Here is an 18,750-nt window from a genome sequence, read left to right as displayed (position 1 = left end):
ATATGATCACTAGCATATTGATTAAATTTAAATGCATATATGCAACATTCTGTAAATCAAAGTAAAACTTCAACATAGTATGGAGTTTGGGCTGTAATGAAAATTAGTAAGCACAAGATTTCACCAAAATCTTTAGAGAAGAATTATATTTTCAAGGGAATCAATCATTTGAAAAATGACTAAAATATGTCACCACAGTAGAAAACGTGTGTGGTTTTTCAAAATGGATTTAAAGTTCTTGCATAAAAATAGGCTGGAATTCAAAGGATGCTTTAACTCCTATAAACACTCTCTCATTTCCCCTATTAAAAAATCTCAAATTCTCTCTTTATGTATTTCTTTCACAATAAGACCCAATATATGATTGAAGTTTCAGAGTCATTATCAACCAATAAAGAATTTAGAATGAAAATTTCCCCCTTAACAGGGGTTTCAAGGGAATGGGACACAGAACAAGTTATGTTAATGGGGAAAGGATGGAGCAACACAGAAGCAGAGTCCCAGTGGGACTAAAGGGCAGGCCTGGGAGTGACCTATGAATAAGAAAAGAATACAAGACTGTGGACACTAGAGGAAACCCTCAAGTGTCTGTAGGGTCACCGTAATAAGGATGGCTAACTTTGCTATAAATTAGAATTGAACCCAGTGAGTGAAAATATAAGGGGGAATATCTTGTTTTTATAAAAACAACGATATATTGGAGCTGTTCAGAGATACAATCTTCTGGCTTAGGAGAAAGTAGGTGAATCAATGCCAAGAGAGGCTCACATCTAATTATCAGGATTTTTTCAGAAGCAGCTCTGAGGCAAATGGTTGAATTTAATAACCACAAGGTCAAGGGCAATTCCATGTGTCAACCATTGTGCTGGTCTTGGGTACATTTCAAGTTTCTATGTACCTGTGATAGTGATGAGCCCCGAGAGCACAAGAGAGCCATAAAAGAGAGGGAGAGAGAGATCCCTAAAACACTTTGGTGTCATTCAATTTTTAATCCAATACAGTAAGCATTTATTATCTATGATGTGCCAATTAGTACATTAGGCATGTCACAAGTCATCTCATGTTGGTTCATTTATGTTTTTTGAGCAGCTACAATGGAGTGCACATTCTACAGGTAACTGAGAATCAAAGAAGAACATGACATTGTAGTCTCCTTGAAGGACTGAAAATCTAGATGGCAAAAAGAGCATAAATTTTTTATATTGTATGGACATAACTATATTTGACTTTTTCTTTATAAGAGAGATTGACAGACATCATTGCATACAAAGAATATACTGACAAACATTAAATAGAGGAAAGGCCTGGGGACATGTAGCTTAAAGTTATGTATCTGTCACTTGGTAAATTGAAATCTTATTAGGAGTCCCCATTTCTGCATCTATAAATGGGGGTACCTAGTGTTGTTGTAAGGAATTTTATGCACATAAAATGCATAGAGTTTATAATAAATTTCTTATTTAAAATAGTTGGAAGAGTAGTATAATCAAAGTATTCATGTTTTATAAGAATATAAAGCAAAACAAATAGCAACTTACAGAAACATAGCTGGCATTAATATAATCTGATCCTGGAATACTAGCATCAGCTATCAGCTTCACTCTGTTATTATTATCTAGAGGAAAATATAAGACAGTAATGCTAATTCATTGTTTAAATTGCCACTACTTGATTTTGCTATAAAAGTAATACAAAGAAATTCATGATATAACATTGAACATCACAGATGGTAGTAAAATTAAAATAGAAGTTCCCTCTTATCCCATATTTCCACTACCCAGATACAATGACTATTAATATGTTCTTGTATATATTTCTAGAATCTATACAATTTCACAAAAATTAACCATAAATGGAGTGATAGACATTCTTTTCTGCATTTTTTTCATTTACCTATATCTTTCCATATATTCATAAACAAAAATGTCTAGGTTATTATCTTAAACAGCCATATCATATTTCATTGTTCAAATATAACATACTAATTTAACTCTTATGATGATTTCAACTCACCTCATTTTGTTATTGTAAAATGATACGTAAATATAACTAAATTTTTTGCCTATATGTTGTGGTGTATTTGTAGAATACATTACGAGCAGTAAAGTTCCCAAATACTGTCATGCATTTCAAATTTTGAAAGATATTGCCAAATTGTTCTCTAAAAATATCAATTTATACTCTGAATAAAAGTGTTTGAAAGTGTTTGAACAATTCTGTTTCCTTTTACTTTCTACTACAAGATATTGTTAAACATTTTAGTTTATGATTGTTTTGATAGATACAAATTGATGTCTCATAATGTTTATTCTTATTTCCTTAAATATAAAAGCAACTCAGCTGAGCTTCTTTGCTTGTGTATTGACCGTCTTAAATACCGTTTTCATTAATGGTCATTTCATATTATACTATTTTTCTATTTAAAAAATATTTTATACAAAGATATATCATGTTACAATTTTAATACACACTACATGTATTGAAATATTTTTCTCATTTTTTGACCCTATCCATCAATGTACCTAGCCTAGCTATCTTGCCATACATAAAATGTCCATTTTTTAATAATCAAAACTCAAAGTATTTTTCCTCATAGCATCATGATGGCTTCTTGTGTTATTTCACACAAATGTGTCTTTCACACCAATATTATTATTTTTACAAATCTTCCATTCATATTTTCTTCTAGAACTTTAATGGTTTTTCTGCTTTTAACTATTTCAATCTTTGATCCATTGGGATTTATTATTATTTTTTATGGAAGAAGGTAAAATCTATCTTCTATTGTTTGTTTCTTTGTTGCCATTTGGAGCAACGAAGTCCCAGTTTGTTAATATTTCATCATTTCCCCCTTATTCAAAATACCACTCTTATTATACACAAGATTGCTCCATGCATTTCTAAGACTATTTCTGGACTATTTATTCACTTCCATTAATTTATCTGCCCATTCTTTCTTTAATACCAAACTTTTAATTATTATTCTTTAGACTATTTTAAGATCTGATAACATTAGATGCCCCCAATCATTATTTTTCTTCAAAAAAGGGGTTCAAATTATTTTTTTTGAGGATTTTTACCAAATTGGTATATGGGTATCTCAATTGGAATGTCCAGTGCTAATTTTAGCGAGGCATGGAAATGATACAAAATATCTATTATATATAATTATTTTGATTTTTTTTTTTTAAATCTTATTGGGAAGGCACTCAGCAGTGGAGGAAAATGGGTAAATGGTGGGTTTGAATTCCAGAATTCAAATGAATGGCCATTTATTTAGAGCTATTCAAATATGAATGGCTTTAGGTGAATTTCTTAACTTCTCTGCTCCTTCACTACCTCACCTATAATATATAGTTATAATATTTATTTTGTAGAATCCTCTTGAAGAAAATGTACATGAAAGCTTATGGAACTTCTAAAGCTGAATAGGACTTGATTAAACTTAAGCACATGTTACTTTTTAAACGACTTTGCTGTATTGTTAGTGATTCAAATGACCTGCCTGATATGCTTAGAGATGGGGAATGTTTAAGCAAATTTATGCAAATGATTTATGTCCCAAAGACTTTGAATTTGGTATGACCTAACTATTTTAATGACACTGTGGCTAGTCCTGTAACTTAGGAAGGGAAGCCATCAGGTTTCTGTTCATGCGATATGCCTGCTTGTAACTATATGAGTCAACCGCAAGCTAAAACTTTTCATCATGGTGTTGGAACATTTCTGAAGGTCATAGTGTCCTGTCAAACAGAGATTTGGAAATCTCTTCTGCAAGCCTTTGCTGCTAATTCTAGTATCTTAAAGCCCCTGTAAGCTAATATCTTCTAAAATGCACTGTGATATTTGAAATCCTACTTCCTACATTACTCAGGGGAAACAATGCACTTCACTAAGCTGTCTCAAGCTAAAATTCAGAGTCTATTAAAATGAATTCATTCTCTACGGGAGGAAAAAATGTTTCTTCAGCTTAATGGCTTCTCTGCAAGCACAGTGGGAGAATATATTAAGTTTAAACATCTTATTTGCTTGTTCTGTGTGTGTGTGTGTGTGTGTGTGTGTGTGGCCGGGGAGTACTTGCCCACAGAGGTGGCTGAGTTTACAGCTTGTCTTCTCACTCAGGTTAGGGAAGTGGGCTTGTTATATCCAGACTATACACCCCAAGGGCCTGTTATTAAATCTTATTCACCCAAAAAATTAACAGCTTTAAAAATAAGCAATCTACTGATTACTAACAATCATAAGAATTAACATCGAGAGCTTTCCATGTTCCAGTATTGGGCAAAGTGATTTACGTAATTATTTCATCTAATCCTCCCAATAACCTTATGAAGTGGGCACCACAGAACAGTATGTCCAGTCACTAAGGCAACGAGTAGGTTCACAGGACTGTAGCCCAGGAAGTTTGATCAGAGCCCACACATTCTTAACATTTTTACTACGCAGCTGGCAGTACATATTTAGCTGAATCAATAAATTATTCTCATCACATTCTTGAAAAATAGAGAAATCTACCTAACAAAATTATTTCTTATAGGACCTCCAACTCTCTAAGAGTACAGTTAAGAAAAAGGTTTCTCTACAAATGCATTAAAGGATATTGAATGAAGATGTAATACATTTGAAAAGTTACTGTAAGTTTTCTGTACTGAAATCAAGAAGAAAGCAGAAAACAATTGGACATTATCCATTTGACTCTAGCAAAGGTGAAAAATATATGAAATGCCAATTATAATATCCCAAACACTCTTGATTTATAACATAATTCCATCATCAACAATTACTTTTTGTCTTAGCCCCAGATTAGAAGAAATTGGGCAATCAGACTTTTTGGGTCTCCTTGTTGTTTTAAGGTTATTTACTTTCATTGACCGCTCTTATTCTCTTCCTATCCTGTAAGTAATAAGCTATATGGTCTGACTTTTCTTTCAGCCATGATGTGAATCCAGATAATAATGTACTGGGATCTTAATAATAAATGAGTGATTAAAAAATATCTTGGGGGCACCTGGGTGGCTCAGTGGGTTAAAGCCTCTGCCTTCGGCTCTAGGTCATGATCTCAGGGTTCTGAGATCGAGCCCCGCATCGGGCTCTCTGCTCGGCAGGGAGCCTGCTTCCTCCTCTCTCTCTCTCTCTGCCTGCCTCTCTGCCTACTGTGATCTCTATCTGTCAAATAAATAAATAAAGTCTTTAAAAAAAAAATATCTTGGGTTGCCTGGGTGACTCAGTCAGTTGGGCATCTGATTCTTGATTTTGCCTCAGGTCATGGTTTTGGGGTTGAAAGATTGAGCCCTGTGTCAGGCTCCGTGATCAGGCAGAAGTGTGTGCTCTGCGTGAGATTCTATCCCTACCTCTCCTGCTGCCTCTCCTCCTGTTTGCACTCTCTCTCTCTCTTAAATTCTTAAAAAAAAAAAATCTTGCTAATGTGTCAAATTTTTACGTATTTTAAATTAGATACTCTTTGGTCTTTGGAAATAAGTTAGCTGTGTTTGGTTTGCTTATTTTATATATATTGATGTAAGTTACTCCAGCCAAATATATGATTGTAAATAAATATTAAATATTCCATAGAAACTGTCTTTTTAAAAAAAGATTTCTTATTTATTTATTTTTAAGAGAGAGGGAAAGAAAGAACATGGGAGCGCACGAGTCAGGGGAGGAACAGAGGGAGAAGCAGGCTTCCCGCTGAGCAGGGAGCCTGGTACAGGACTGGATTCCAGGACCCTGAGATCATGACTTGAGCTGAAGGCAGACGCTTAACTGACTGAGCCACCCAGGCACACAGTAACTGTCTTTCAATCAGATTACAGTGTTTATTTTCACAGAACAGCACTGAATAAGCATGAACCAGTACCAAAGAAATTTAGGTAGTGACAAATATAAAGACATGAGAATTTCCGTATCTTTTAAATTTATGATGCATCGAACCAGGTTAACTCTCTGGAAAGGAAAACAAAAGGACCTATTGAGAAACTTTGTGCCACAGAAATTTAGAGATTCTATACTAACATTCCTTACTTCCTACAAAAGTGTCTGATTTGTCAACTTGCTCCTAAAGTCATTTACTTATGACTTGCTTTGTTCCAGAAGGGATTTGGGGTGATTAAAGCTATTTGCATTTTCATTTTATCCTAATTCTTGGGATTTAGCAGATTCCACTAGATTACTACTTCCTATATCACATTTCCCTAAATTTGTTTACTTCATGCCTCAGTTATCCTTGAGTTCTAGAATATCAGAATTCAGTCCATGTCCTCCTATCTATATCCTTTATGATTTTACACTCTGTTATTGTATCCTCCTTCAAATCTATGTCTTTCTAGACAGAAGAGTTAATTCTTCAGTAAGGAATTTTCCCAATATAGTTTTGAAAATGCACAGAACATAGAAAAATGTGTATTTATTAAAAATACTTTCAGATTAGGAATATTTTAAAATTCTAGATTTTGAAACAATAGTAACAATATTTTAGAATATTACAAAAAGCGTATTGAATCAGAATATAGATAGGAGGCACATCTGTTCAAAAAATGTAATATAAAATATATAGCTATTATGAACAGAATTTTTCTTTCACATCATTGCTAATTCTTAAAGTGACAATACAGTTTTTCTTATTGATTGAAAAATGAAGTTTTATTTACTATGGTGAGACACTACCCTGTTTCCTTTGTAAAACCAATCCTGGTAAGCACACATTTGCTTTGATCTCCAAGGAATGTTTCGCAATACATCTTTTATATTCTATAAGAAAGCACTGCCCTGCTTTTAAGGGAAATGAATGCACAAAGTTACATTTCTCTTTTCACTGGAGAACTAGATCTGTAGGAAGATGTTAGAGAGATTCGTTACTTGGGTTAAATTACAAAGCTAAGATAATATTAGGTCTACAGTTTCTTGCACCTGCATAAGTGAACCTTGTATGAACAAGCTGAAAATCATGTACATTATCTTTACTAAAGATTAACAAAGCAAGAGAGATACAATTTGAAAATTACTGCTAATAAATGCATTATTGTAATTTGATTAATATGTAATATAATAGGTTTAAGAAATAAAAAGGCTAAGATGCATTTGGTGCTCATTTTAAAAATATTTTGCAGGTGGAAACCAGAGGCAGTAAGGGCACATACATGGTTTTATGTTTGGAAAGCGGTTTTTTGCTCGGTTCCAAGGCAGATCAGCATCAGTTGAAGAAAGATCCTGAAGAAATTTTGGTAGTTCCTGTGGAATGAAGTCATTGCAAAGGTGAGATTTATTTCGGAGGTAAACAAGAAATTCTACTTAGGAAAAAAATATTCTTTATTCTAAACCCTTTTATTTTTAAATTGAAAACACCACTCATAACTGCAGAAACAAGGTCAAATTAATAGCAATAACTTCCACAACCGTTTACTGAAAATATCCTGAATACAATTGGCCAGTTGGGCTGTTGCTTCCTCTGGGATAATTTCTTTGTACTTTTGGAAGCCTTGAGATGTGGCAACTGTGTTAATAATAGTCTTCTCTATACTTTACTAATGGTTTCATCAGGAACACACTGAGTATTATTTAATATTTTAATGTCTACTTAGTAGGGGAAGGGAGTTCAGTGATTTATTCTTTGTTTTTTCTCCTCAGGCAGTGTGATTTCATGCTTATTAATTGGTACAACATTGGTCATTTTAAGAAGATGCCAAAGGTCAATTTCCGTTCTCAGTAGGCATTGTTAAATCGATACTGGAATGCAAAGGTGCGATTAAGAATTATCAGACACAGATGAAGGGTCAAGGAGATCCGTTATTGACATTTTGGTAAAAAATGATATTACCCCTTCATCCTTAAGAAAGTTGGTGCAAGAAAATGCATTCATTATTTTGTTGAGCTGGTGTTTTATATTTACAAAGTTTATAGTTTTCCATTTTAGAAGTAAGTCTCAACTTGCCAAATTCCTTTAAAAAGTATTAAGAATTTGCATTATTACAATTTTTTCAACATTTATTAGATAAGTCTCCCTTTCCCCCTTATTCCTCAGAAAGAAAATCTTTGCCTGTGGTTATGTGCAGTGTAAGCATTTGAAATCTAGTGTATTGGCATAAAAGGCTTAGAAAAAAATGTGTTTAAGTAGGGAATCTTAGGGTAGTTTCCCTGTGTCAAGGTGTTGGGAATATATGTCCATGTATCCATAAGACACAAAGGAATGGGGGGGGAAACACAGGTGAAATGGAAATCTCCTGAAAGGTGGTACTTTTTTTCTGTAATTATTCCACATAGAAGTTTCCATTTATAGATTTAAATGACTGTGGCCTTGATAATCAATACCCAATTACCAGGCTGAGTGTTTGGATAGTAATGTCACACTTGGCAGCCTTTTTCTTATCAGAGAACACAGGCCTTCCAGCATCCTATGCAGCTCTTTCTTCTATTGTTTTTTCTGTTCAGTGGAATCACAGATGAGTAAGACTGTTCTGCATCTTTTTGCTTTTGCATTCCTTCTCCCTCTCTGGGATATTCTTCCCCCCTCTGTCTACCCATTGGTCTTCTGTTTGTCCAAAAGTGCATCAAACGTTACCTTTTTGTGCAGTGTTTTCTGACTGCTATCCAAATAATATCAGTCCTCACTTCTGTCTGCATATCTCTGTCTCAATACAGTGTATTTATGTATTATTTGTGCAGATCTGCAGTTCTTAATATAGCATGAGCTTCCTTATGGTAAAAGTCATCATCCTAATCTAATAGCTATTAGTGCTTGTATCAGCCACTATTCTTAGTGTTATACACATTCGATCATTTTAGTGTTCACAACTCAGTGAGGAAAATGTTAGTATTTTACAAATGAGGATATTGAGGAACAGAGAGTTTGAGTTTATGTGGTTTGTTCAAAGTCACTTAACTATTAAGTGTTGAATTGATATATATTAATATGCCAAATATTTTTTAAAACATTTTATTTATTGTTTGACAGAGAGAGACACAGCAAGAGAGGGAACACAAGCAAGGGGAGTGGGAGAGGGAAAACAGGCATCCCGCTGAGCAGGGAGCCCAACTTGGGGTTCAATTCCAGGACCCTGGGATCATGACCTGAGCTGAAGACAGATACTTAATGAATGAGCCACCCAGGCGCCCCAGTATTTAAGAAAGTTTTTAAAACCATGATCTCGAAAGAGGTTGAACTAGAAATTTTCTCAATGTAATATATGTGAAAATGTTGCTAATAGAACTTTTCATCTATTCAGTCATGCATAATGTAATTATATTCGCTCCTATTATAGTGAAATTATATTTTTGCTCTTGAAAAATTACAAGTTCTTGCTGTGTAAACGCTAAGAAAAGTTTTATGGTACCATCGATTTTGTTAAGTCCAGCCCAATATTATTTAAGAAGCATAACCAAAGAGCTGTAGGAAATACCATTAATCTTCTCACATTTTGTTATTATTCCCTGAGAGGTTGAAATAGTATAATCCTGAATTATTCAAGCCAATTGCTTAATTCTTTGTTTCATAGGTTCACACACTAAAGATTTCATGGAAAAAAAAAAAGAAAATTGTTGGTGACATTTAGAAATCCATTTTACTTATATAATACAAAATAATTATACAAGTTTGGAAAGAGGTATACAAGTTTTAAAAAAGCTTATTTATAGATCTGATATATACCTCATGCATTAATATAATTTCAATTTTATAGATATATAAAATGCTAAAAGCAATATAATTAATCTTAACTTTTAAAAAGTGTTGAGGTGGAATTTTCTTAACTTCATGTATTCTCCATAAGGTGATATGTACTTATTTCATAGTAACTAAAAACTAAGCCTCATAAAACATGGATATTTTTACTTTTAGATCTAGAAATACTACTTTTGTATTTTCTGGAAAGATGCTCTATTCTCAGGTTCATCTATATCCCTAACATAAACTAAGTGGCAAATATAAAATGGAATTATTTAGTCTCTAAATATAAAATCATTATTTAAATATAAAACTACATTTATGGTAAAGACTAAATCTCACACATCAGCAAAAACCAATGAATACAACCTTCCAGACTCCCGTGTCTATCTGGATGAAAGAGCAGAAATGAGGCCAGGCTGCCATTGCTAGGGAGGTCTGAAGAGGAGAACCCTTTCCTCACACAGTAGGTGAGTAATTCTGTTCAGGTTGCACCAGAGGCCATCCCGTGTAACATTACTATCCAAACAATCAACCTGGTAATTGGGTATTGATTATCAAGGCCAGAGTCCTTCATGGCCTTGCCTGCTTAAAATGGACATGAAATGTGACACATGAAACGACTGGAGGTCTGGCAATGTTGTGACAACTGCTGGTAACATACCGAAAATTCTTCTTGAAACTTTAGGTTGTTATTTGTGCAAAGCTCTTCAACATGTTGCAGGAAGGACTTCTTGCTTACCGGCCTCCAAGCAAAGAGAGGTAGAAAATGGAATCATATTAGATTGGCACCAGCTGTATGATGAACAAGTCAAAGAACAACAGACATTTCAAAACCCATAACCAAATAGCCCTTTAAAGTCACTCTGCCATGTTTACAAAATTAACTTTTCCCCTGTAAGTGTGCTTTCTTTGTATCGGTGGCACCAAATCCTTTCCATTTTTAAGTGACTTTATATGATGATTTCACATTGTAAGGAAAAAAGTTATTCAAGTAAATATAAGAGCATAAAGTTATCATTGAGTCCTAAAGCACATAATACCTCTTTGTCATACAGAAAACATTTTATACATTACAAGGTTTTAGAAGATATAAAATATTGCAGTGACCTCATTCTCATAATGACATGGTTTTTAAACCCTAAGGAGTTTAAATATCCCCGTATTACTTCCCAAGCTAAAATACAGACATGCAGGCTTCACCCCAGAGAGAGAGAAAGCATTTCTCCAGTTACCATGCAATTAGTCATGCTTTTATGATTTATATCCAGCTTGGAGGTTTTTCTAGCAAACATACAAAAAAGGAACCACACATTAAGATTCATTGAATCAGTAAATTTAACAATGACATTCAAAAAGAAGAAAAGATATTTAACAAACTTACTTGATGGATTTTCTATAACTAAGTAACCTGCAACAGAGATTGTGTTAAATGCATGATAAGTTGAGGGTATAGCTCTTTCTGAAAGAGTTCTAGATTAACATCAGATAAATAAAATAAGTCCATAGTGTAGGATGTGCTATGCCTTTCCCTGATATACAATCATTATTCTAAATTCTATTTCCTTTGTCTAACTCATATTATTTGGACTCAAATATGGCCAAATAATAACTTAGCTTCCCTCTCAAATGAAGACACTCTTTTAATATCGTTAGGCATTTGGGGTACTATGCTAAAAACAGATCACTTTTTATTATATTGCATAGTATTTAGAGTCTAAGAGAGTTAATATAGATTTAAAAAAAAATATTTTCTTTGTCCATAAAGAGTGCTTCACCAGGGAAAGGAGATCTTTGATATATGACATCATATTGCCTAATTTTTATTTCACGAGTGAATTGTGATGAGCATTTAGCCATAAAAAAAAAAATCACAATTCTTTCAGTTATTTAGACAAAACTCCTCTGATAGTTTGTTGGTCAGTTATTCATACTCTGAAAAAAATTGAAATAATTTTTAACAGCCAAGTAGACTATGCAAAACACACAAATTCAGAGATGGTAACATCTTTAATAACACATTTGTCATGCACAATTAGCACTGCAAAACCACAAAAAGCACAAAGTATAATGAAATAAAATCGATAAAATATAAACTTTTCAAAGTTTTATATTTTAAATATTAACAGGGATGATTTCACCACATTCCTTAAGTGAATAATGTTTATAAGAGGATGTGGTTTTTGAAGAACAAATAAAAGAAAATAGATTGAAAAAATGTGTCATAATCAATACTATGAAAATGGTACAAAGGAGTATATTCAATGAAGAAAACATGAATCAAAAAGTTCATTTTATTATAAGAATTGGTGAAAAGTGTGGGGGTGCAGGAATAAGTACTACCAGGAAGAATGATAAAATTCTGGTTAATGTGATAGGTGTCCCCAAGGAGATGGAGGTATCTCTCCTCTTCTCAGGGTATAACTCCATACAGCATCCCATTATCAAACATGGCTTCACAGTGATAAAAGAGCAATGTTTGGCAACCATGGCCATTGCTGCTATAAACATTGGGGTACAGATGGCCCTTCTTTTCACTACATCTGTATCTTTGGGGTAAATACCCGGTAGTGCAATTGCAGAACAAATAGCATGGAGGACATGGGGAGTTAGGAGAAGGCATTTGGGGGAAACTGGAAGGGGAGGTGAACAATGAGAGACTATGGACTCTGAAAAACAATCTGAAGGGTTTGAAGAGGTGGGGGGGTGGGAGGTTGGGGGAACCAGGTGGTGGATATTAGAGAGGGCACAGACTGCATGGAGCGCTGGGTGTGGTGCAAAAACAATGAATACTGTTATGCTGAAAAAAAAAAAAAAGAACAATGTTTGAACAGTCTTGGTAGATGAATTTGTAAGCTTCCTACAATAACCTAGAGTGATTCTGAGAAGGCAACAGAGAACTTTTTAACTAAATGGATATGGAAATGGTTGAATAGGCTACTAAATCAGAAGAATCCTCAACTTGGGGTTTGCAACAGGAAGACAGAGTCTGAATTAGAGGCCCTAGAAATATTTCTGACATAGTAACAGATAAAATGGGAACTGAGGCAACAGTCAGTCCCTGTTGGAAAAAATTGCCCTTCAGCAAAGACCAGCAAGAAAAAAATATGACCATGGGCTAGACCCATACTACCCAAATACACTTAGATGCCTCATGCCCCAGTGCCTTTATGCCATCATGTTCCTTAGAAACAGGAAAGGCAAGTGAGTTAGGTTGGGCAAAGCCTAATTGACTGAGCTGATAGAAATATGAATGAGATATGAATGAGAAATATGAATGAGATATTTGAATTAGCAAGATCAATTTCCTTGCTACCACACAGAAATGGAAATTCTTGAGTTGTATGGGTATCGCTTTCATAACAACAGGGAGCATTATTCAATTTGTGATTGGTGAAATTCAAACACACCACATCTGATTTAATGACAGGCTCATGGTCTACCTATTTAAGGACAGCCAGACTGCCATCCTACAGTGGGGAGCATCTCTCTTCCTAGAGAATCCAGGAGTACTTGAGGTGGTGTTGGCAGAATATTTTTACTAGGCTATCTAGAAGCTAAAGTAGGGCTAGCTTCTGGGCAGCCATCAATAAGGCATTTGAAGAATCAGAAGACGTTCATCAAATCCTCAAAAGACATTAAATATAAATAATCATATTAAAATATAAATGCACAAGAAGTAGTTAAAGCACCATGTTATTATTCACATCCTTGCTCTTTTTTCTCATTAATGTCTCTTCTCATTTAGAAATTATAACTAAAAAATATTATTTTCTTTTGTTAATTTCTTTACAGTGAAAAAGAAAGTTGCTTCTTTTTAAACTATTATTTTATTTTGCATTTGAAAGATCTCTCTAAAGATACTAACTTAGTATCTAACTAACTTTGAACTGTAACTGGCTAGCTATTGGATCCAAGTGGATATTTGTGAATTCTTTCCTTACTATAAAATATGATCGCTTCAAATATCCACTCTAGCAATTAACCAGTTATTTAATCACTTAAGTAACCAGTTACTTACTTAAGCAAGTTACTTAATCTTTCTGTGCCTCTGTTCCTAATTTGGAAAATAGAGCAAGTATTTGTAAATCAAGCTCATATATGTACAATGCTTAGAAACGCCTTTGGCTTTGGAAGCAATACATAAATATTTGTTAATATCATTAATATTATAAATTGCTATTTCTACTTTATTTTGTAAAACTCAAGCTCCTCTTACCCATCTGTCCTACAATTCACTGATATAAAGGAGGATTTCTTTTTGTTTCCAAAAGAATATTCTATCTTAATTTTACTCAAAACTGGGTAGACTAAAAGATGCTAAATTAAGCAATGAGCTTTCCTTTTTTATTCTTCGTAATCAGGATCTCAGCATAAAGAATGGTCATAAATATCCAGACTTAAATCCAAGTCTGGTTTTCTAGTTCTCAATTTAAGATCCTAAATAAATCTCTAATAACATAAAGATGGTAATAATTCAGTTTTCACATTACCGTGTGAAAGCATTCTCATCACGCTGGCATTTCTAACATTATTCCTTACAAACTACCTTTTATCTTTTAACATTATTCCTTATAAACTACCTTTCACATACCCTGTTTGTATTCCAGATTTTTTCTACCATTCCTCCCTCTCAGTTTGCACCATTCTAAGGGTTTTCCTACTGATCCTCAATAGCTGATTCAAGTGTTAACTCTTCCATGCACCTCACTCTGTTCTGATATAGAGAAAATGATTTCTTCCTTCCACAAAAAGAAATTCTTATGGGCAAACCACTTTCCCCCTTGTATTATGGCTATATAAGCACATGCATTAAGGATAATGTATTGAGGTTCATATGAGCTTGGAGGCAGGGATAGGATTAATACTGGCTTACCACAAGACCCTCATAACCTTATTCATAGTAGACAATGAATAAATCATTATTAAATATACAATTGTGGATGCATTCAGACTAAGATACACAGAAAACTAAATGTAAGTACTGTGCTTATTATGACAGTATCTGAACTAAATGAATTTTCCACTAAAATAGTAAGCAACTGAGATTTCTCAGGAGCTTTAGGTAAGTATGATCAATAGATGTATCAATAAACCCTCATGAGTCTAGGGTGCCTGTGTGGCTCAGTCGGTTAAGTGTCCCCCTTTGGCTGAGGTCATAATCCCAGGGTCCTTGGATCAAGCCCCACATTGGGCTTCTTGTTCAGTGGGGAGCCTGTGTCTCCCTCTCCCAATCTCCCTGCTTGTCCTCTCTCTCTGTTAAATAATAAAGTCTCAAAAAAAAAAAAAAAAAAAAAAAACCCCAAAACACTACATGAGTCTAAACAAAGCCATATTAGATCCCCTCACATTAGAAAATTTATAGGTGTTAGAAACGTCTTAGGAAATTAGATATATGAACAATAAAATCATCTTGCCTATTCAAGTAATAAAAAGTGCAAAAAAAGAGTAAGATCTATTTTGGCTTCTTTTTCCTTTGTCTCACTCTCTTTATCCAAGCCCAATCACTTTATGTAACCCATTCTTCACATGTGTATTTACATAATGTGAGAAACAAGACTTCTAAAGTTTAATTTTTATGCAATTTTCCAGTCTATGCCGATGTCACCAGTATATGTAAACTGAAATTGAAATATCTATCTGGGTAGCCTAAATTGAGAAGACATTTTGGCAAATATTACCTGTTTCCAATAAAAGATTTTTGTGGTTGTGTATAGTATCCGTATCACTGTTTTGATACTTACCCTCATATTGTATGGGTGTATTTTTCCTTTAAGAATTAGTTGCATTCTGGGGTGCTGGGGTGGCACAGTTGGTTAAGCATCTGACTCTTGATTTCCGCTCAAGTCACGATCTTAAGAGTTGTGAGTTCAAGGCCCCTGTCAGGCTATGAGATCAGTGGGGCATCTGCCCGAGATAGTCTCTCTCTCTTTCTCCCTTTCCCCTTCCATCTCACACTCTCTCTCTCAAATGGCTAAATGAATCTTTTTTTAAAAGGAATTGGCTTCATTCTAAATTTTATTATAGTTTTAAACTTTTGTTTTTAAATAGGAAAAAATTAACTTGGACAATTTCTACAGGGAATTAGAAAAGAAGGTGGGGCATAATACAAAAAAAAAGCATTGACTTTTACTGATGAGGAAATTAAATTCTTTTAGGAAAAACTGTTTGGTTAGATAAGTATAAAAAAAACTGCACAGAAATTAATGTGCATGAAAGTCAACAATGTTATTTTAGGAGTGCTATTTTCAAATTAAGTGATCTGTGAAGACACTCAAAGAAACTCAAATAGAAAACTTTTTATTACTATTTTAAAAAACAAATTGTTACATGAAGAGCATTTTAGCCTGATATTTTATTCACTTACAATGGTGAATGATACTGTCAAATCAAATTCAGTTCATTATTATATAAATCAATTTGGGAATTGTCCAGATTTCAGTAAGATAACCAACCACCTTCTAACAGAAAGGGCTAAACACTTTTTATTACATGAATCTTAGCTGTCTTAAATCTGATTCCCTTTTGTTGAAAAGGGTATTATTTCATGTCTGGGCTCATTTTTTAAAAGTCTATCAAAAACTTAAATTCCACTCAGATTACTCTTGATAGATCCAGAGAGGAACCATTTATTTATGTTGGCAGTGGTGATTGAAGACCATATTGTCACAGAGACTCAGCTTTCCCTCAAGGTCAATTAGTTGAAATCTATAGGGAATTAAAATATAGTCCAAATAGAGAGCCATGGATGATACCCTATAGACGAGCAGCTTGATCAGCATTACCAGTGGCATAGGACAAACTGAGAAACTTTGTGTTTTCTACTTAAGTCAGGTAAAAAGAAAATAACCTCAAATTTTATTGCATTGATTAAAAATATGTATTTGGCACACTGACATGTACTTCAGATTCAAATGAAAATTTGTTAAGAATCTATCTTTCTGGTAAAACATTAATTAATCCTTCCAAGTTCTATAAAAGACTGAGTATGAATTTTTAATTTCTATATCTCAATTAAGTCATTAATTCCTCCAACATTTACATCTACTTCTATAATGATATCCTTCCTATTACTTATCCTCAGCACTTGCTATAATGCTTTCAAAGATGTCTTCAGTTTTGTTCTTTCCTATTCTTTTTATTTGTTCTAGGCTTTAGAATGGTATTATTTCAGATCTTTCTTTCTTTCTTTCTTTTAAAAAAAAAGACTTTATTTATTTATTTATTTGACAGGGAGAGAGTGAGAGAGCACAAGCAGGGAGACCTGCAGACAGTGGGAGAAGCAGGATCCCCATTGAGCAGGGAGCCCGATGAGGGGCTTGATCCCAGGATCCCTGGATCATGACCTGAGCTGAAGGCAGCCACTTAACTGACTGAGCCACCCAGGTACCCCATTTTCAGATCTTTCTTCATTCTTTTATCAAATCGCCAATGATTTTTCTGGGGTCCCTAATATAAATTTAAAAATTATGCTAACCAATCCTCATCAAGTTAAAAACAGAACTACCAGATGATCTAGCAAATCTACTTCTAGGAATATATCCACAGGAAAGGAAAACACTAACTCAAAAAGACATCTGCATCATCATGTTTATGGAAAAATTATTTAAAACAGCCAAGAAATGGGAGGAATCTAAGTGTCCATCAGTGGGGTAATCGATAAAGAAGTTGTGGCATTTGTACACAGAGGAATTCCTTTGGCCACAAAAAGAGGAAAACCTACTACCTGCAACAATATGGATGGGCTTGAAGGTACTATGCTAAGTGAAATAAGTCAGACAGAAAAGAACAAATACTTATGATATTACTTATATGTGGAATCTAAAACACAAACAAACACAAATTCATAGAGAAAGAAATCAACTTTGTGGTTATAAGACTCAGAGGACAGAGGGAGGGGGCATTGGAGGAAGGTTGGTAAAAGGTACAAACGCCCAGTATTAAACTAAATAAGTACTAGGGATGTAATGTACAACACAATGGTGGTGGCCAACATGGCTGTATGGTATATTTGAAAGTTGTAAGGAAAAGAGACCCTAAGAGTTTTCATCATAAGGAGAAGATTTTTTCCATTTTTCTTTTCTTCGTCCTTTTCTTTTTATTGTATTTATATGAAAAAAAAGTTTGTTAGCTGAATCTACTCTGGTAATTACTTCACAGTATATGTAAATCAAACCATTATGCTATACACCTTAAACTTACACAGTGATGAATGTCAGTTATTCCTCAATAAAACTGTAAAAAAAGTTAGAAAAGATTATCCTGATGGCTGGAACTGAATAGCTGACTCAGACTTCACCTTATAAGGTAAACATACCACCTCGATAAGTAAGTAATATACATTTTTCTTATTCAATTAGAAAACAGTCAATTAGTGGGGCGCCTGGATGGTTCAGTGGGTTAAAGCCGCTGCCTTTGGCTCAGGTCATGATCCCAGGGTCCTGGGATCGAGCCCCACATCAGGCTCTCTGCTCAGCGGGGAGCCTGCTTCCCTTCCTTTCTCTCTGCCTGCCTCTCTGCCTACTTGTGATCTGTCTGTCAAATAAATAAATAAAATCTTTAAAAAAAAAAACCAGTCAATTAGTAAGTGCTATCTAAGTACTTTTTCAGTATATCTCCTCATATCTAGAAAGACAAATAGATTTAAAAGCTTAGCCTTTTGGAGGGCAGCTCAATGCCCCTTCCATTTTCATCACAGCATTTCTAGGGCCCAGAACAGTGCTTGGCACCTGGCAGATGCCCGCTGATACTTCTTTTACCCAAAAGAGGTAAAATGAACTTTTAGATCGATAAGGAAAAGCAATATTCTTGCTGATGTCAAAGAGCTGAGAAAAGATTCCCAAGGTGGCAAGAGTTGAATTTTCATTATTACTAAGCCTCTCCACATTAGCACATTGGAAAACAAATTCCTGACAGATGTTTTATTTTGTCAGCCACATATTCTCAATTACGGCCAGGGCCACAAGCTTAGCTACCAAGAGGGCAGGAGTAGAAAGAGAAGCTGGAAAAACTGCTGACAGCTATGTGAAGAGAGGGGCACAGGCTCTCAGTGAGACCACAATGGAGGACACAGATAACACGGTATCATCTAAAAAAAA

General features: G+C 34.4%; 1 protein-coding gene and 1 long non-coding RNA gene across 4 annotated transcripts in view; one reads left to right on the top strand and one right to left on the bottom strand.

Moving 5' to 3' along the window:
• The window catches only part of PTPRQ (protein tyrosine phosphatase receptor type Q), a 196,395-nt gene that overhangs the window by 15,762 nt on the left and 161,883 nt on the right, over positions 1-18,750 (bottom strand). The window contains exons 36-38 of the mRNA XM_047741655.1: positions 10,317-10,398; positions 7,134-7,224; positions 1,539-1,615 (exon numbers count right to left, since the gene is read on the bottom strand). Coding sequence (XP_047597611.1) covers positions 1,539-1,615; positions 7,134-7,224; positions 10,317-10,398 — 250 coding nt within the window. The remainder of the gene's footprint in view (positions 1-1,538; positions 1,616-7,133; positions 7,225-10,316; positions 10,399-18,750) is intronic.
• The window catches only part of LOC125107048 (uncharacterized), an 88,145-nt gene that overhangs the window by 40,435 nt on the left and 28,960 nt on the right, over positions 1-18,750 (top strand). For all 3 annotated transcript variants that reach the window (XR_007129454.1, XR_007129453.1, XR_007129452.1), the window contains exon 2: positions 7,104-7,248. This is a non-coding gene — a long non-coding RNA (uncharacterized LOC125107048). The remainder of the gene's footprint in view (positions 1-7,103; positions 7,249-18,750) is intronic.

The sequence above is a fragment of the Lutra lutra genome, chromosome 8 (assembly GCF_902655055.1).
Source record: "Lutra lutra chromosome 8, mLutLut1.2, whole genome shotgun sequence".
Classification (NCBI taxonomy): Eukaryota; Metazoa; Chordata; class Mammalia; order Carnivora; family Mustelidae; genus Lutra; species Lutra lutra.
The sequence above is the reverse complement of the archived record's forward strand: the minus strand, read 5'-3'. Positions and strand labels throughout refer to the sequence as shown.